The sequence below is a fragment of the Pterocles gutturalis genome, unplaced genomic scaffold, assembly GCF_000699245.1.
Source record: "Pterocles gutturalis isolate BGI_N339 unplaced genomic scaffold, ASM69924v1 scaffold39883, whole genome shotgun sequence".
Lineage (NCBI taxonomy): Eukaryota > Metazoa > Chordata > Aves > Pterocliformes > Pteroclidae > Pterocles > Pterocles gutturalis.
The window spans coordinates 34566-53820 of record NW_010119442.1 but is presented as its reverse complement, the minus strand read 5'-3'; the positions used below and the strand labels follow the sequence as shown (position 1 = coordinate 53820).

At 36.2% G+C, this 19255-nt stretch overlaps 1 protein-coding gene across 1 annotated transcript in view; it reads right to left on the bottom strand.

The window, feature by feature from the left end:
- Positions 1-3654: 3654 nt before the first annotated feature.
- The window catches only part of GPR125 (G protein-coupled receptor 125), a 42038-nt gene continuing 26437 nt past the window's right edge, over positions 3655-19255 (bottom strand). The window contains exons 13-21 of the mRNA XM_010076573.1: positions 18867-19070; positions 17610-17823; positions 17250-17458; positions 12316-12440; positions 11665-11775; positions 9549-9552; positions 9319-9464; positions 5406-5501; positions 3655-5233 (exon numbers count right to left, since the gene is read on the bottom strand). Of these exons, the coding sequence (XP_010074875.1) occupies positions 3991-5233; positions 5406-5501; positions 9319-9464; positions 9549-9552; positions 11665-11775; positions 12316-12440; positions 17250-17458; positions 17610-17823; positions 18867-19070 (2352 nt within the window). The 3' untranslated portion in view covers positions 3655-3990. The remainder of the gene's footprint in view (positions 5234-5405; positions 5502-9318; positions 9465-9548; positions 9553-11664; positions 11776-12315; positions 12441-17249; positions 17459-17609; positions 17824-18866; positions 19071-19255) is intronic.

Here is a 19255-nt window from a genome sequence, read left to right as displayed (position 1 = left end):
GCTGAATTTTCACATAGAATGGCATTCTGGGTGAGCAACAACTTACAGTTAGAAGGTAGCTCTGACTGCCAAGGCTGGATGTGATCACGGCTGGGGCGAGAGCATTGATTCACTGATATTCTACATCTGTGGAAACAAGGAGTTGGGGCCTCATTATCACAAGGCACACAGTACTGACAGCTCCCCTCCAGAATGCCTGCCTGATAGCACCCCAGCTTTGATTTAGTCTGTACAGAACGGGCAACAGAAACGGCAGAGCCGAGGAACAACGTGTGAGCATTAACAGGCATTCGCTGTAGCTTTGTAGTTCTGGACACCTATTCTGTCACAAATCGAAAGACTTGTCTTAACATAAAAATACACCCTAAATAGTAATTTGGATCTTTTCAGCAGGTACAGTTTGAAAAGAAAAAAACAATTTCCTTAAGGAGGTTTGTATGTGTCTTTAATTTTTAAATAGAGTTATATTAAACAGCCTTTTAAAAGTTACATTCACAAGTAGGCATAAATTTAGAATATCTGTCATGTGCTTTCAGAAAAAAATAAAAAGCTCAACCCTTTAAGTGTTCTCCTGTGCATTAAGAATGATGATTTAGTATTCTCTTGAGAAGACAAGGCTAAGGCGATACTTGTTGAAAAGCAGAAACCCTAAGGAAATTAACAAGAATAATACAGCAGCCTTTAGAAATCTCCAGGCAATCTTTCACATTTCTGATCCAGACTAATAACGGCATCATACTACCATAGGGCCCATCATCTTTACATAGGTGAACAGTTGCTGTCTCATAGAAAAAAATGCTGTGGCCTTGCAGAAATCTGCCATTTCTATTTTAATTTCAATAATGTTGAATTAAACTTCAAAAAACTCTTCCCGTTCAATAAAGCTGCCCTACAGAAGCAGCTAGCATTCCTGGGGAAGGGTGTGCAGGGGACTTGAGGTGGGCTTTTTGGACTTCTGCTCGTTATGGTACACATCTTTAGGAGAAAAATGATCTTGGGAAATGAGAAAATTAGATGGATCCTGTTAGTAGAGGAAAGACACTTGACATATGTGTTGGACAAGCTGAGCTACCAACTTGCTGAGTTAACAGCTGTTACCTGTTAACTTCATAGGGGGGAAGGAAACAAACCCCAAATGGTGCCTATTTAAGGTAGAGTATAAGCTGTTTGACAGCAGGGAGGAAATAACTTTACCCCAGTCCTAGGACTGTGGTAATTATACTGTTCTAAAACAAGATGTTTTGGGAGCACAGATCATCCCTTGGATAGCCTTGGCTGTTAATTGCTGTGGTATTTCTAGCATGTAACCTCAACTCCAAGTGATTTTTTAGTGACACTCCTGAGTCTGCCTGCCTGTTTTCAGACAAAAGTTTCAAAAATAGGCTGGTAGGGGCTGAATTAGCACCATAAAATCACAGCAATTAGACTCCAGCATTATCACCATGTCTAGACACTGGACACTCTAAGGGCATCTCAGTGCAAGGAGAAGCTTCATCTTTGCTACAGTGAACACATTTTTACCTACTAAGCAGTACTAAAATTTTGCTCTCATTCCTTTTGGGATCTGCATCAGAAACCTGTTTGGTTTCCATGTCCAGGAAGGCTTTTTGATTGTTTGCCAGCTTGGGTTTTGTCTTGTTTTTGGGTTTGTGTTTTTTTTTTTTTTTGCAAGCATTGGATTAAAACTTTTCCTATCTCCTTTATCATAAGTATTGTACAGGATCAGGAAATCTTCCTCTCATTCCTTGAGCTTTCCTTTATGCCTGAGGTACTTAAGAGTTCATTACCAAACTGATGATCAAGACATAAGCTGTCTTTATTTAGTGGTTCTTGAACACATGAAATGTAAGGTGGCAAACATAACAGGGAAGGGGAAAATCACACTGATTGAGCTGCTATCTTTAATGATTGAAACTTGCTGTGTAGCTCTGTGTTGAAATATTTGATGAGAGCAACTTACATGAAAGAAAGGTGAGAAAAACCTCAAACTACAAACCACTTTTGTTAAAAAGACGGAGACAACAGGGTTCACTTCTCTGTTGGCTGCTGAAGGTAACAAGAAAGCCATTGGGCCACACACAATTTGTTCCACATGCACTTATCCTTGTGCACCCGACTCCGTTTCTTTGCGTGCCTATAGATACAGTAGCTGTAAGGTTGGTTACAAGCTAAAAGCTACCTCTCTTGAAGACAGTAAAATAGAATAGCAATCAAAATTGAGTCATACACTTGTCAAAATGTTGCTTTTAACAATTTGTAAATGGCAACTACTCACAAGCAGCAAAAATAGCACCCAAAACCACTGTCCTGCTGGAGAGGTTTGTACAATGCATCCAAGATTAGTTCAGACTATGAAACCAATGAGTAGAGGGTGCAGTAAACCTGGCAAGCAATGATCAAACATAGTTGAATGTGTCCTCACATGAAAAACTATTTGACATAGTATTTGAGTACTGAGAACATTAGACCTATATCTGTACTCAGACTTAACTGTAAAATACCCAACAGCAACAAGTTTGGATTAGGTAACCAAGTAGACAAGTATGTACAATCCAATTCCATTTGTTGCTTAAAAGTTGAGTTATCAGTACTAGATGATACAGAACCATTTTTTTGCTATTTAATACATGTGGTTTTAGCAAACTGAGTATCAGTTACTGGAAACAGGTAAAGCCCCAAGCATTACTCTGCAACTACAACCTCAAATTTGTCACAGCAGCAGGATGACACAAAATATGATCCTGTTTACACTGAGGTGTCAATAATTTAAGTATAGAAAACTACACTCATCATTGGCATACAATCTATTCTACAATATTTCATTTTACATAAAATATTTTGACCTTGACTCTAATTTTCTGTGATTATACTGCAATTAAATTTTAATTAGAGTGGAATTTAACTACAGCTTTTATTTTTCAAGATTTACACTACCGTAAAAGAGTGCATGTTTTCGCTATTTCTACTGCAGGAATTTACATGATTTATAAAACTGATAATCTCATTAATATAGCCCTTCTACTTAAATCTTTTTTTTTTTCTTTTAAACACATATGCTGTATAGTATTGGAGATTATTTTGCAATTATCACATACAAGGGTGAACTTGTAACTCAAAACACTCTCTCAAGAGTCAGCTTGTACAACAGCACTGAACCTGATTTTGCATCCTGATTATATTCTTAACAGATTATCCCATTACCACCTATCAAAACACCTGTGCTACCTTTCTTCCACACTATTACATATCTATGAAAACTCACTCAGTTGTACTGACAACCTTTGCAAATTAGTACCTATTGTCTGTGAACATTCATAACCTTCTCAATTACAAATGAATAAAACAAATTAAAAAAACCCATCCTACTCAGGTAATTATGAGACCAAAATAGAGTATTATCCAAAAATACTACCAAGTAAACTAAAACTCTGTACAAATGCATTAAAATAATCCACAGCCATCTGAAAAATATAACTAACTTATGCAGCAAGTACAAGACAACGATTTTGGAGTAAACAAGTTGTCTGTATACTAAAAATCTCTTTAAAATGTAGCTTCTTAATTTCAAACAAATTCTAGACCTTATAGTAAAATCAAGATGATATTTAGTACAATAATCTTTAAAAAACCCAACAAGTAAGTGCAACACTGGGCTGCTGGGGAAAATACTATTTATTATACATTTAAATACAAATTTGAAATGTGTTGTGGACACATCTGCAGGGTTACAGGTAAAAAATAAAAATGTACAAAGTAGTGTTTTGCATCTCTCAAGACTTCTTAAAAAAACAATTTCACAAAACACTAGAAGCTCATCTTTGTAAGAACAGCAAAGATAATAATGCATACAATCTTTTGTTTGGCAGATTATCTTTGTTCCCTCCCTGCATAAAGTACCTAGTGTTTGTAAATAGTCTTTAAAAGTGTTAATAGCTTAAAGGAATGTGTAATCACAGTTCATATGTATTTGTCCTGCAATGAATTACAATGCTACACAGTAGTTTCGTGTTTCCACAAACCAGTTCTAATATTACCAGTACTGTCTGCAGTGAGCAAGGGTCCATCCTGTCCACTGCTTTTAAGTGGTCCATTCTGAATGGCTAAATTTAAGCCGTAAGACTTTTGTTGGTTTTCAAGTTCAACCGCTATTGGTTTCCTTAGAATATCTTTTTTGTTGTTGTTAGCTATTGTTTTTTCAGTATTTCTGCTACTTTTTGGAAGTGTACTGCAAGCATCACTGCTATCCTGTTGTGACTGGTTATACTGACGTTCTCTATATGCCAAATAGGCTCTTCGGCTCCTCGAATGCCCTTCGCTGTTGCTTTGTCGACTTTTCGGTAAGCCATTTTGCACACTTCCTTCCACACTTGTGGGAACATCATATGCGTATTCCCTCAATACTGCAAGCCTGCTAGCACGATGTCCCTTGCTTCTGTTCTTATGATGCCGACTTGGGTGTCCGTTTGTCCGAAACTGTACCTCTAAGGGAGCTATGTGCATTTTGATATCATTATCCACTGAATGTTCAGTGAGACTGTTATCAAGTTGAGGACCTGTGTTCAATGGCAGAGAAGTAGGGTGGCACTGAGCTGCTGCAGCTTGTAAGTTAGTTAGTTTACAACCTGGAGAAGAATTTTTTAGGCTTGATGCACTTTTATTTGTGCATGAAGATTCTGCACTACTGTTGGTGCACTTAGGGGCTTCTCCATTAGTTGCACTGGAACTGGAGGGCTGAACATTTACTTGCACTGAATACGTACTTCTTCCAGGGCAGCAAGTCGTTATCCAAGCGTGCCTGACATCTTCTCTGTTAACACAATGGTGTACCATAAGAAAGGCACTGAGGCTTAAACATGTTGCCCCAAAAAAGCAGCTGAAGATCAGGTCCATGGGATAATACAGGGAAACTGACAGAGCTCCAAAGATCCACAGAGCAACATACAAAAGCAAAGTAAGGCCCACTCCCAGCAACTGTGCTTGAAAACTGTGCTCGTTCTCCAAAGCAGATGTGGAAACTAATGACACCGACAATGAATCTTGATGAGCCAGTTCCCCATGTTCGTTGGTGGCCAGACGCTGCTGTTCCTCAATTGGTTCCTTAAGTTCATATTTACGTTCAGGGTGACGTTTTAGTTGTATGAATATGCTGAGAAAATACATACAGTTTATGAAAATTATAAAGCTAGCTGGTCCATAAAATGCTCCTAAGCTAGGTTCCCAAGTCATCCAGCAACTGAAAAAGAAACAAACCAGAAAATCAAAATTAACGTCTTCTCACAAGTCACTTATGCTTTATCAGTTCGTAAGGGTACTTTGAAATGATTTGGCTGTGTTATGTTTTCTAGAAGAATCAAAATTACTTGCAAGAAGTACTTAGAAAAGCAAACCCATGAAATTGTACTTACTAAGGAGCATTAGGTCTGCTGCCATAATTTCGGATGTTTGCTGCTGCTGTTATTCCACAAACTATGACAGGGATCCCTCCACCAATAAGGTAGAACCTAGAAAGTAAAGCCAGTATATCAGTGACTGCTTAGTAGCTATGGATGTTCTTCAGTCACCATGAAGGAAAGGAGAGCTTTCCAGGATTCAGGAAACATGCAAGTTCTTTAAGAAAATAATTAGGCTGAATCATGTTTGGACTTCTGCAATATCAATTTTTTCTAAGTGTTCCTCACTACAATTTTTTTCCTCCTCTTTTCCTCTCTCACAGCTCTTCACCTCCTTCGAATGCACGGAACAAAGGCGTACACAGAAGAAAGAAGCAAAAGCTGTCAGTCAAAAGTTGTGAACTGCTGGAAGAGAATTCAGAAACTTAGAAGGAAAATACAAAGTGGCATGTCTCTTGTTCCAGAGATGAACTTGCCTAATATTATGGACACTATGTTCGATGATCAGCCACAGGAACTCTTGTTACTTGTGGTTTTTTTGTGTGGAGGGGTTTGAGAAGTGGTGTCAGTGCTGGTTTTATTTATTTATTTTTAATGGTCTCTATAATCCCATAGTATATACCTCCTGCTTCCCTGCAATGGTGTTAATAAGAATTATGTCTTCACAAGGACGAGGGCATACATTGTTGGAGTATCTAACTTTTCATTCCAATTTCTATGAATTCTCATTGAATCTACTAGTGGCAGATCCATAATTACTGACAATCATTAAAATTAAGGGCACTCTGTGCTGCATCTTATGTTAATCCAGTCCAAATTCAGATCATATCACACAATGAAAACTACTACTGTGACTGACATACAGATGGGTAGTTTGTTTTGTCAACATGAGACACCTATTCCGATGGTCCTGGACCTTTCCACTGCATTTCAGATTATTCACCAGAAGTCTTTCTTGGAAGTATAGGTACAGTAAATATATTACTTAGCTGCTGAATCCTACAAAGATCAAATTCTGTCACTGGATTTTTCTGTATCCTGAGGCAGCAATCAGGAGCTGGCCAGATGAAATGGATCTTTGCGGCAGATTTTACTCTACGTATCTTTCACTACAAATTACTAAATCACTGCCTCAAAGATGCACCACTATTCACACAAGAACACCTAGGTGAAGTTGATTCTATCCATGTCAAATTGTTACTGGTGGGAGAGTGAATCAATATGGACTGTTTGTAGCCATAGTTCAGTTTGTTGTATTGAAGGAACATAGTTACAACTGGCCTTGAACCATACCAAGATACCAAGTACCAACACCAAAAAAAAAAAAAAAAGAAAGAAAACAAAAAACCCCAAACCACTTGTGTGTTGCTGTGTCTAAGTCTTCAGTAATTCCTAAGAGCCCAAATTACAAATCAAAATTGTCATGCAGCAAGGAGCTCTATGAACAGAACAGTAACTAAAAAAAAATAAAAAATACAAAGTATGCTAGAGAAGATGCAGTAATATTAACATTTTGGGGCAGAACGCTGTACAAGCTAGAACTTTTCCTTAAGTCAGACCAAAAAGAGAAAAACAAATCTAATGACATGGGTATACAACAGGTGTTAGGATGGTAACTGAAAAAAAACCCCATGTAAATAGTGAAATGCTGTGTTTCTAAGTAGAACATTCACCCAGTATTTGTATCAAAGTAATACAAGGATTTGTATTTATCTTATATAAAATTACAAAATAAAATAAAAAAACAAATATTTGTATTTCATGCTTTACATAAAGTATCCCATTACTAAGACCTTCAGTGAGGTTCTTTGTAAAGTAGTCCTTTCAGTTAAAAAAAACTGAAATGGTTTTGTCTTCGTTGGAATCTGGTGAACAAAATACACTTTCTGCATGACAAACTCCATTTCATTCTTGTGATTGCAAGTGAGGACCTCAATTATTTTTACACCCTCTTGCCTGTCATGGCAACGCAATACACTTGGCATAAGTTTTTCACAGTTAAGAAATTCCAACCAGTGCCAAGTGTTGCACTACCTTCTCAACACAGCTAATGCGAGCCACAGCAAATCACTTCTCTACTGTCTATAGTGGCTTTCTGTGAACACCGGATCCATTTCAAAGTCTTTTTCCACCTTGTTCATGACCTGTGACAAAGTCCCATTAACAGTTAATGAACATCATCACCGCCAACAAAACCGTCGTACATGCAATTAATTTCCCAAAATAAATAATAAAGCTTATCTATGCTAGAGGTGAAGGAAGCTTAACAGGCATGAAGTACACCCTCAGAAAACACCTACGGGAAATAAAGACCAGTGTAAATGGCACATCTACCTATCATCTTCAAGGTGAACTTCTTTAAACCCAAAGAACATGAAGCAGGATAAATTACATATGGCAAATGAGAAAAATGTGTACCTACATACATTTATCAGGGCTTTTTTTCTGTTCCAAAAGACCCTTTGTAATTCTGAAAATGCATACAGAGGAGAAATATAAACAGTGTGGAGGCAGAGAGTTGGCTGTTTTGTCTCTTTAAATTCAAGTAACAGAGGGCATGATAACAGTAGGCAACTGGTTCCAAAAAAGCAAGGAACTCTTTCACAATTTTTTTTACTATTGATAGTTTTGTTTTGAACGTAAGCTTAAAAGACAATTGAATGGGGGAAAAAAAAAAGCGCCTTCTATGGCTGTTCCATGCAAAAACATCACACATCTGACTGAGGAAATCTGTGATCTGCAAGAAGCTGGACATTGACAAAAATCTGAAAAATATGAAGCATGTTTGCTCTGTTCTGACATTTGTCTCCAGAGTTACTGGCATTGTCAGAGATGAGGTGTCCAGATCTGAAATAGTACGTACATGTTTATGTCCATACAGAGCTGAACCTGTGAGGCTGGCAATTTTACTGTATCTTTTTCCAAAGGAAGAATTCCATGACAAATAATAAGGGAAAAAAAAAAAAATCACAACAGATATTAAAAAGGCTACTCAGTACCCTGCTGGAAGACACATGTTGGTGATGGGCATGACATCCTGCAGCAAATACAACAGATTTACTTTCTCTTAAAAGAAAAATAATAAAAAGTTAAGGAAAACAAAGACCACACTTAAGTGGTAAAAATATTAACCTACCTTCTAACTTATCAATTAAATGTTTCTGTATGCTTGTATATAGTACTGCAAATTTTAGTTGATGATATTCAGAAAAGCATTTCTGATCTTCTGCAGTCTATATACTTCAAGCTTTCTAAATATTTGCCTGTAACTAATCAAAGTTAATCAACTTCTGCCACCTTGTGGAGAATTTCAGCTTAGTAGTTTTTAATTAATATCCAGAGGCTTAGTAAGCTATACGAAAAAAGTATGTTGATTGTTTTCTATTAAAACTATTTCACATAGGGTGAATTTCCCAGATAATTAGTTCGTCTGATTTCAGAAATAAAAACTCAAAGAGAAATGCTTCACAAAACCCACTATTTTCATTTGATAATGACTGATACCTAGTTTTCAAACTATTTACAAGCAATCTTTGGAAAATGTATTAAACTTTATTTATGTAAATTGCCGTGTTTGTTAATTGTGTGATAATACAGTTCTCCACATTCTTTCTTCTATGATAATTTAATGGGAAGTGTTGCTATCTAAAGTCCTAGTCAGTGGTGATGCTGAAACACTACAAATTTCTTGATTCACAAATCAGGAACACAGCACTGCAACAGTAATATGCTAAGAGCAATCATCCTTCACCTCATCCTCCTTAAGATAATGCTGAGGAACAGAAAAAAACTTGAAGGGACTTTACAAACCTGGAAGGAAAATCTTCTATGAAAGGCACTTGCAAAAATCCAGTAGTGATCCATTACATTTTCTGATCAGAATACGTTGCGGGAAATAATGAGTTGTAGACACAAACAACAAACTCACCTCAGCATTGGTCTGGGTGGAGGAGGTGGTTCATCAGGATCTTGACATCTTTTTGCTTTTTTGGTTACTTGCTTGTAAATATTACGAGACGTCACTCCAAGCCACAGTACTGTCGCAAGAGTGGAATAATGGAGAATTATCCCAACCTTAAAAAAATTAAAATAAAAATGAACCCCTAAACATTTCCTTTTTACCAGGTTAAAAATTTAATCATTTAACATGCAACTTACATCACTTCAAGAGGAAAAAAAAAAACCCTCTTATTTTACTATGACTGTTCTAAATGCCAAGTGATGATGGTTTTCAAAAAAGGAAAGTATGTTATGCAAATTCATCTTTGTATTAGTTGTCTGGAAAGGCTACATAGCTGCAGTTGCCTCTAGTGAAAGGAAAACTTAATAACGCAGGAAGAATTTTGCTGGCCAACATTTTTAATATTACATATCAATCATACATTTTATTAAAAGCTTAACTTTAAAATGTCTTGTGTTACAGATATTATTCAAGTAAGGGAAGAACAAGCTAATGATACTGTGGTACCTACATAGCAGGCAGCAAAATACAGGCAGCTAATGAACTCATCACGGATTTTAACACAATGGAAAAAAAAAAAAAAAGTCATACTTCAAATACTTAACCAGCCCAAACATTAATGCAAAGTCATCCTCACAGACTGACTGGGCTCTACCATTGATAAAATAGTTGTCTGTCAGATCCTTTTGCATCTGCAGTATTTTATAAAGTGAACATTGTTTTCTTTTAAGAAGTTCTAGGAATTCCCAAGTCCCTGGAGTTTTGTCAAGGAAAGGCACAATCTGGTTGTCTTGTATTTCCTTACTTATAAGCCAATGCTGAGATGAAGTGACTGTAAGAAGTAGGTTTCATATATCTCTTAAATGACAGCACACGTGCATGGAAGAGGAGACACTTCAGTTTCTGTTAAAATGACAGGAGGTGGGTTTTCTGGAAGTTTCAATCACCAGTAAAAGCAAAACTCTTAAACAACCCATCTGTATCACAGAATTTCTCTTGGAGGATTACTGTCTCCAGGAAGGCAAGAGAAAAAGATTACAGTTTGCCAAACTATTTCCTCATCCCCATATATATACATATATATGTGTGTATGTATGTATGAGGACAGGCTGAGAGAGTTGGAGTTGTTCAGCCTGAAGAAGTCTCCTGGGAGACCTTACAGCAGCCTTCCAGTACTTAAAGGGGGCCTACAGGAGAGATGGGGAAGGACTCTTGATCAGGGAGTGTTGTGATCAGATGAGGGGTAACAGTTTTAAGCTGAAAGAGGGTAGTTATAGACTACATATTAGGAAGAAGTTTCTTACTTTGAGGGTGGTGAGGCATTGAAACAGGCTGCCTAAAGAAGTTGTGGATGCCTCCAGATGGAGGTGTTCAAGGCCAGGCTGGATGAGGCTTTGAGCAACCTGGTCTAGCGGAAGCTGTCCCTGCGCATGGCAGGGGGGTTGGAACTAGACGGTCTTTAAATGTCCCTTCCAACCCAAACCATTCTATGATTCTACATACATGTGTACATGTGTGTATATACGCATGCACACAGACCAGCACTCTCTTCATAATTGTAGGAGAAAGAACAGGAACGTATTTTATTGCAACACCATCAACCTAATAACTACTGTAAATTCAAAACAAAAAGCAGTATGGAATATGGTGAGGGATTAGAAACTTCTATGAATCACTGGACAGAAAAAAGAAAACATTAAAAAAATTTCATTGGTATCGTTCCAAAGCGGCAGCGGTTATTATACTGAAACACTGCAACTGTATTAGAGATGGCCAAATCTTAGAAGAACAAATCATTGTAGAAGACGAGTCTCCATAAAGCTACTGATGTTTGTTTACAGAAAGCATGGGTCTTTGACTTGAAACACTCCTGTCTCCCTCCCTTTTAGATTTTCATTAGCAAATAGAAAAAAACATTATAATACCTGTGGAAATCAGTTGTTGCATGGGCTGTAAAGGCTACATACGGGCTTATAAAACAATTCCATAATAAGTCAGTCTCAAAAATAAAACTAACAGGTAAAACTTATTTTTTGTGATAGCATTTTGGGCAAAAAAAGTTTCTGTTGCACTTCTGAAATTATTTATCAGTTTTCAAGCAATGAACTAGTATTATCTTTATGGCTGGATGAAAATATGAGAAAGCTTTAAGGTAAAAGAAAAAGAAAGATTTAATTTTTTTGTCTAAATTTTACATTCTGATGAAAATGCTTGTACAGTACTACTGTTCTGTAGGAGGCAAGGGTGGCATATACATACATAGGAGTATGAAACTGGTAACTAATTTTTTCAAGTCTTTGTGTGTTTACTTACTGCTTGGTCCTGGTCTGAGTTATGCCTCCAATAAACATCACACATGTCAGGAAAATATGAAAGCTCAGGTTAACTAGCATATGCCAGCTTTTTACACTGATCCTGATCACACTGTTAAAAGAAACAAATTAGACAACATAAAACACAGCTGCATTATTGTGTTTCAGAAACTAGCAAGATACACTTGTGATAAATGAGATATAATTACTGTTAATGATTGTTTGACTACCACGTACTTTGTAATCAAATATAATCTTTGGTCTCAATCACAAGAAATTACAACACCCTCCTATTAACTAGCTTTATACAACTATTTGGGGCCTGATTCAAAAATGTTAGGCTTCAAGCTTTCACATCAACAGAAATGTAAAAGGCTGAACAGTTTGTTTAATGCTGCCATCATTCTTGAGTGGTCTGTTCTTTCATCATGAAGCAAAAGTGAAGAATTAAAGAGATACATAGTTATGAGAGCTAAATTGTCATACTCAAGAACAGATGAAATAGCTACTTGCCCAACTATTAGTTTGCATCAACAAATTTTATAGGAAAAAACCCAAATGCAGATTACTATATTGTGTTCCTATCAAAAAGAAAAAGTAGTCCTAAGCACTATGGAACTAATTTTTTTAGTCTAGTAAATTTGATTCATACCTGTGGTGGTATATGTAACTGACTATGATCATCAACAGGCACATTAACAAAACCATAGCAGTGGCATAAATTACTGGATGCAAAAGATCAGCTGGCTGTGTATATAATTCAGCTCCTGTCAAGTCCTGACAACAGAAACAAAATTAACATCAGTCTTCACTTTGTGTGGGCAGGGGGAACAGCAAAGGAAACACTAAATAAAGAGGTAACAGGAACCTTTTCTTTCCAAACCCCACCACAACCCCAACCCTCCAATTATTAATTATTTGATGTTCTTGGCTTTCTTACACAATTATCTGCCATTCTAGCTGACCATCATTAACACAGTTGCACATCTTATAGAACATGTAAACTCTGAACATATGCTTGAATACACAGAGGAGTTAGCAGCTTACAGACACACACCATTTTTTTCTTCTTAAAATACTTCTATGTATAGCACGTAGAACAACTGTGTGTTTCAGTTATTATCTTCTGCAACAACCCAAAGAATGTTACAGAAAGTGCCCTCAGGAAGTTTGCAGATGATGCTATGGACTGGGGAGACTGACCAATAGATTGGAGGATATTCAGAGGGATGTTGCCAAGATAGAGAAATGGGCTGATATCCTGAAATTTAGCAAAGAAAATGTGAAAAGATCTGCATCTGGGATGGAATAACCCCATGCATGCAACAGTACAGGCTGGGCAATGGCCTAAATAGAAAGCAACCAAAGAACCACTTGAGGGTACTGGTAGACAAAAGTTGACCATAAGTTAGCAGCCTGCAGCCCAAGGCCACACTTTGCTGTACTAGCAAAACCACAGCAAAAGGGTGAATTTATTATTTCCTTCTGTTCAGCACTGTGACCCCACTTCTGCAGAACTGTCTTCAATTTGAGGCTCCTCAGTACAAAAAAGACACTGACATCCTGCATGGAGCAAGTGTAACAGATCACAGGGATGACTAGCAGGCTGAAGCACACAGTATAGGAGGCTGAAAAAGGTGGGTCTTTTCATCTTTAAGAAGAAAAAAAGATGGGAGAAATCTCATTATTAATATTGAACTACCTGCTGGGATGGTATAATGAAGACTGAGCCAAATTCTTCTTGGAGATTAACCATAAAATGTTAAGAGGCAATGGACATTACCAGCAAGATGGAAAATTCTGATTAGATACAGGAAAAAAAATCTGATGAAAATGGTAACATACTGCCCAGAGAGAGTGCGTAATCTCTGTCCTTGGAGATACTGAAAGCTTGACTGAATAAGATCTGGAGCAATACGATCAAACTTTGAGCAGGTAATTGGATCAAATGACACCCAGATGTTCTTACCAGACTCAGTCTATGACCACTGCTTGACTGGAGTAGACAGTTGATTACTCAAATAGAATTCAACAGCTCTTTGGCATTGTTCAAGTTTTCTGAACCCACCCATCAAAATACTCAAGGAGTAAGTACGAAATAGAACCTTGGGCTGTTAAAGCATGCCAGTGTTTCAAGTACCATCTGAGGAGTGACATTTTCATCTACTAACAAGAATAGCAAGCCATCTGTCTGGATGCCGTTACAATTTACTAGGGTTCCATTTCCACAACTGAGGGGAAAAAAAAAAAAACAAACAAAAAAAAACCCCCAAAAAACAACCACCACACCAAACAACCTCAGTCCCTTCCAGCACAAAACAAAACAAATTTGCTTAACTAGGTTTAGTAGAAAAATCTATTAAAAAGAATTTTTCAGAACAGACAGGATACAGAAAATTGTCTCATCTATAATTTTGAGTGAGAGTAACTCTTAAACCTCTAAACTGGCAAAGTTCAAAAGTATGCTGGAGGAAAGGAGAACAAATTCGGCATTCACAAAGAACAGTAGAACATTAGGAGGAAACTTCAGTTTGTTTTGAGAAAAACACAGTGACATACAATCTCTTTTTAAGGTTAAGACAGGTAATCTGATTTCATGGACAGGAGAAGAGTTCTTGAACTGAGGCTTACAACTAGAGTCAGCAGTCTCTCCACCACTCCTTCAACTGTTCTTTCATCAGAACATAAATTTTTTTATTTCTAACTAACATTACCAAGCTCATTTCAAACTAATTTGATCAGATTTCCAGCTTGATTTTTAAGTATTTGGTTTTCTTTGGCACCTGGAAAAAACACTTTGAGAAAGATCATAAGACATTATGCCTCAGGCAGGGAGTGTGATGCTGTTACAAGCATGAGCGAATGTATTGTCACACATAGCCAGTGAGCTGAGAGAACAGAAACTATATTTTTTCCTGCTGCTGCTTCTAGATCGGTGACAGGTAACAAGATGTCATGCATCCATTGGTGTGAACTTAGAGAACAAGAGATACAAAATTGCAAGATTTACAATAATCTTCTAAGATACCTGATAAAACTCATCATGCCTAGCCTAGCTACCAAAGGCTTTGACCCAATATCCATTAAGTCAATGGAATTCTTAACTATTGCACTGACATTTTAAATCAGATCTACTAAAAGGAGTGAGGGGAGTTAATAATGTTATTTCTGAGCTAAACTAATCCTAAATAATAATTTAATAAAAAAGAATGACATTAAAGTAACAGTAGAGATGACATTAAGAGGAACACTGGGGTGTTTATAGCCAAGTAGCAGAACTGTGTTTCTTCTCAGCTACCATTGCTGGGTTTTGCTGTTGTTGTTTTGGGTTTTTTTTGTTGTGTTTTTTTGCCTCCCCCCCCGCTAGGGGCCTATAATAATGAGATTTCAGCTGAGCCTCCTGGTTATCTCTTTTACTATTAAACAGTGGTTAAAATGATTTCCAAATAAGTACAACATTTTATAACTGTATCTTCCTAAATCACTAGATTAGAAAACCAGGCACTCAGTTACGAGTTTCCTTATCAGGAAAATGTTCTGAAACATATAAAGACAGGTCAGTACATCACAACTTGCTTTCTACTACACACATGTACTAAAGCAAAGTAGACTAAAAAGGTGTGAAATAACTCTGGTTAAGTCATTTGACATCCAGCCAGGATGATGGAATATTGCACTAAGGTCCCTCCTGTCACTACCATTCATGTATTTGATGTTAATGACAACTGCTGAATTAAAAGCCAGACTTCTAAAACTGAACCCAAAAGAATATCCTATAAGCCTAGGACCAGAACTCAGACTTTTACAACACTATGAGAGTCTACAAATCAAATAGGCTACTATGGCTTTTTTAGTTTATATATAGATAGGTATTATGAAAACCTTTTTCAGCAGCTACTTAAGACATCCAGAGCTTTTGCAGTGTATTAACTGTGTGCAAGGAACATCTAATAGATGAACACTGTCTCATTCACCTATCCCCTCCTCTCCAGTCTCTACAGCCTAATGTTTTGGGAAGTAGCTACATATTTTTGAACAAGCATAGAATGACAGCCACTGGCAGAAAAGGCAGAAAGCTGCCCCTTCCTCTAACGTTTTGATTTCTGATTGTCAACAGTTCTCTGTATAATTCACAATAAGATATTGGTATAATCTTACTATGTATTAATTTAGAAACAGTAATTTACAGCAGCGGATTGAATATGATCTTCATTTTTCTTCCTCCAGATGGCAGAAATGTGACCGATTTAAAGCATAGTCTATGTTTACATGCATACTACATGTACAAATGAAGTTTAATTCAGTTTTAAAGAATGCTGTTATGTTTTAGGAAAGGATTATATATCTTTAAAATATCAAAGAAAGTAACTATAGGATTATAACAGTTTGAAGTAATTTAAAACAGTACCTTCAGAAGTAAAGTGAAAAGTTGCTCTCTTTGAGTTCTTTCAAAAAGCTTGGCATGTAAATCTTAATTTATGTTTAGCTTTTTGGTATTCTACTATTTAATTCTCTTAAGAGGAAGATTTTCAAAAATTTGAGTTGCAAAACAAAAACAGCAGCTCCTCATGCACTGATCATCAAAAATGAATCATCTTTCTTCCATGTACGATTAAATAAAAATATATACTTAATTCCACACAGAGCACTTTAACTTCAACAAAACCTATACCAAATTTACACTCGTTAACTGTTTCCTAAACCTCTTACTATTTCACTCAGCTTCATACCTGCCTACCATCTTTATGTATCACATTTTATCATTTAGCACCTGTGGTGATGACTGATGAGCAGGTTAACAGTCACCATCTGTAAAAAGAGAGGCTTCCCAGGCCAAATTCTGAAATGAAGAGCTCTGGGAACAGACAAAGAAGAAATCCTACTTCATAACTGAAGAGCACTAAAAGGTGTTTCACTCCCTTCTTCTTTAACTATCACTACATTTTAGAACTCATTAACCATTTTATTGACATCAATATGCTGAGACAAGTTCAGATACTGTCTTTTAAGCAATATTTCCAAAATATTTTGGATAGTAACTACGTGCTTTGATTTTTTTTTTTCCTTTTTCAATCCATGTCTTCTAGTAACAGACCTACACACTAGTGAATGAATAGCTAATTTGCAGTGAAATACGTATCTCCGGTTATGGATCATAGGGAAAAAAATACCTGGGAAAACACTTCTGTCAACAGACAAAGCTAACAAATTTAATCTAACACAGAGAAGAGAGGTTGACTGTTACCTTTATTTTAAACTGTCACTATTAAACTAAAGCTCATAAAAGCCCATTTGATTAAGCAGCTCATTAAAATGACTTCCTATAACATAGTACTTTCCATATGAAAATTCTTTTGTGTCTAGTATATTCAGCAATTAATTCCACTTTGACAGATTTCCACTTAAAACTCACCTTACATCAACATTTAATCAACACAAGCAAAAACTAAAGATCTATTTCTTATGTCTAGTTTTATGTGAAATGGAATGTGGAAATGCTTATTTTCTTTGACACAAGAAACACCAGAACTGTATTTTGAATATTTTTAAGTTCCAGAAAGAGAGATGTAATTTTAAGTGTCATACCATTAAAACAGCATAGTTGCTGAGGGAGTAGCACTGAATGGTAGTAATATTTTCATCCGACAGAAGAATGCGACAACCATCAGATTTCCATCCCCCTTGTCCATTCAGTAGATCAAAGTCCCACTGAGCTGCAACAGCATCTGCTCCATGCGCAATGCGCCGCAGTGTCACATTTATAGGAACATGGTGCCTGGCTAGGTTTAAACCATCTGTTACAAAAGAAATGTATTTGCACATAAATTTCTCAACATGTAACATATTAAATGCTAAAGCCTTTTATTAGATATACACTAGTTGAAACAAAAAAGTAAAAAAAAATGTTCCTTAAAGATCATTACAAAGTAATAATAAAAAACAAACCTATCTTGGTAAGAATAACTGGTGTTACAACTGTACGACGTTTCCCATCATCAGCCAGATTTGTTGAATTTCCTGTTGCTGGAAAAAGCTTTCCGTTGCGAAATGCAATAAGCTGAAGCTTATAGACAGATTCATCTGCTGGTCTGATTTCCCTTTTTTGCTTTTGGGTGAAAAGGGAAGGTGGCAACTGGATAGAAGCCTCTACAATTGTGTTCTAGAAATAAACATATTTTTAAAGTTTTAAAGAGAAAATTCTTTAGAGACTAAATTAGCAACTCCTCCAACTGAACAGTGTCAGAGATTAATGCATCTAGCAAACTATGTATTGTGACAAGACTATTTGACAGTGTTTCTAAGTAATCCATTCCAAAATAGTTGAATCCGTTTTTTTAAAAAGGAAAAAAGTTAAGATTCTGTAATTACCTTACTTGTTATAGAGAGTAAAGTTGAAGCTGATATCAGTAAAGTATTACAAGAGTTTTCCAGATTAGGCTATTGCCAACTATAAGCAGCAAGCAAGCAGAGAAATGCTGTAATTGTGTATTAGTACCATTCAAAATGAAATGCTGTATACAAACAGGTTTTGATAACTTGTATATAAATTATATTTGGTTAGGAAAGCATGCATGTAATTTCATAGACTTACATAAATATAATTTCAAATATACACCCTGCAGTGACATTCAAGCAAATTAAGTGATAAAAGCAAACTTGTAAGTTGGGGAATGTAACTGAAAAAATACTTTTATGGAATATGACCAAATGTTTCAATTGTATATTTACGTGTGTGTGTGTACATATACACACACACATAAAATTAACCTTGTCAGGTCTGTTTTCTACTTCATGCTTAATTACAGCATCACTCTGAGCAGACTATTTCAGATATTTAAGGAGACTGGTAATATTTAATATGTAATGAACATGAAAATACAGCAAAATAAAGCTAAGTATAATTATAAACTAGGGAGCATTTCAAACTCCATACTTATGAAAAGGTCTGAAAGAATCTTTCAGTTTAAGAAGTTTTAATAAAGAAAACCACACCTACTCATTAAAAATTGTATCCATTAAAAATCTCTTTTATAATCAAGCTTTATTATCCTTTGTCACTTTAATTATGTCTTGTCACAGTCATTCTGGATTACATAAAAATGCTACTTTAACATTAGAAATTAATAATACAAGCTTGCTTTCCAAATGACTAATATTTAAGATATTATCATCAACTCAGTAGGGAAACAATGAGTATCCAACCTTTAAAGCCAGACTTGACAGTGTATTTGAAACGTTGCACTTAAAGCTTAATTGTTTATCTAGATTTCCATCTGGATCTCTTCTCCCATAATCACTGAGTCCTGTACGGTCTGATGTAGCCACCTTCTGAAATACGGTGCACGTCATCCCAGTGAAACCAGCAGCCTTTATTACATAAGCCTCAAGAGCAATATTTGGAGAATACTGTGATGACAAAAATTAAACATTAAATATTTTTACACACCAAGGGAAGAATAATAAATAATCTTAAAGGGATTCTCTGCCTTAACAGAGAAAAAAACATCTATAAAACTGTTCCTGTTTATCTGGCAGGGATAAATCTGTTCAGGGTATTCCTCTTCTCCCTATAGAAATAGTAGGTATTTCAG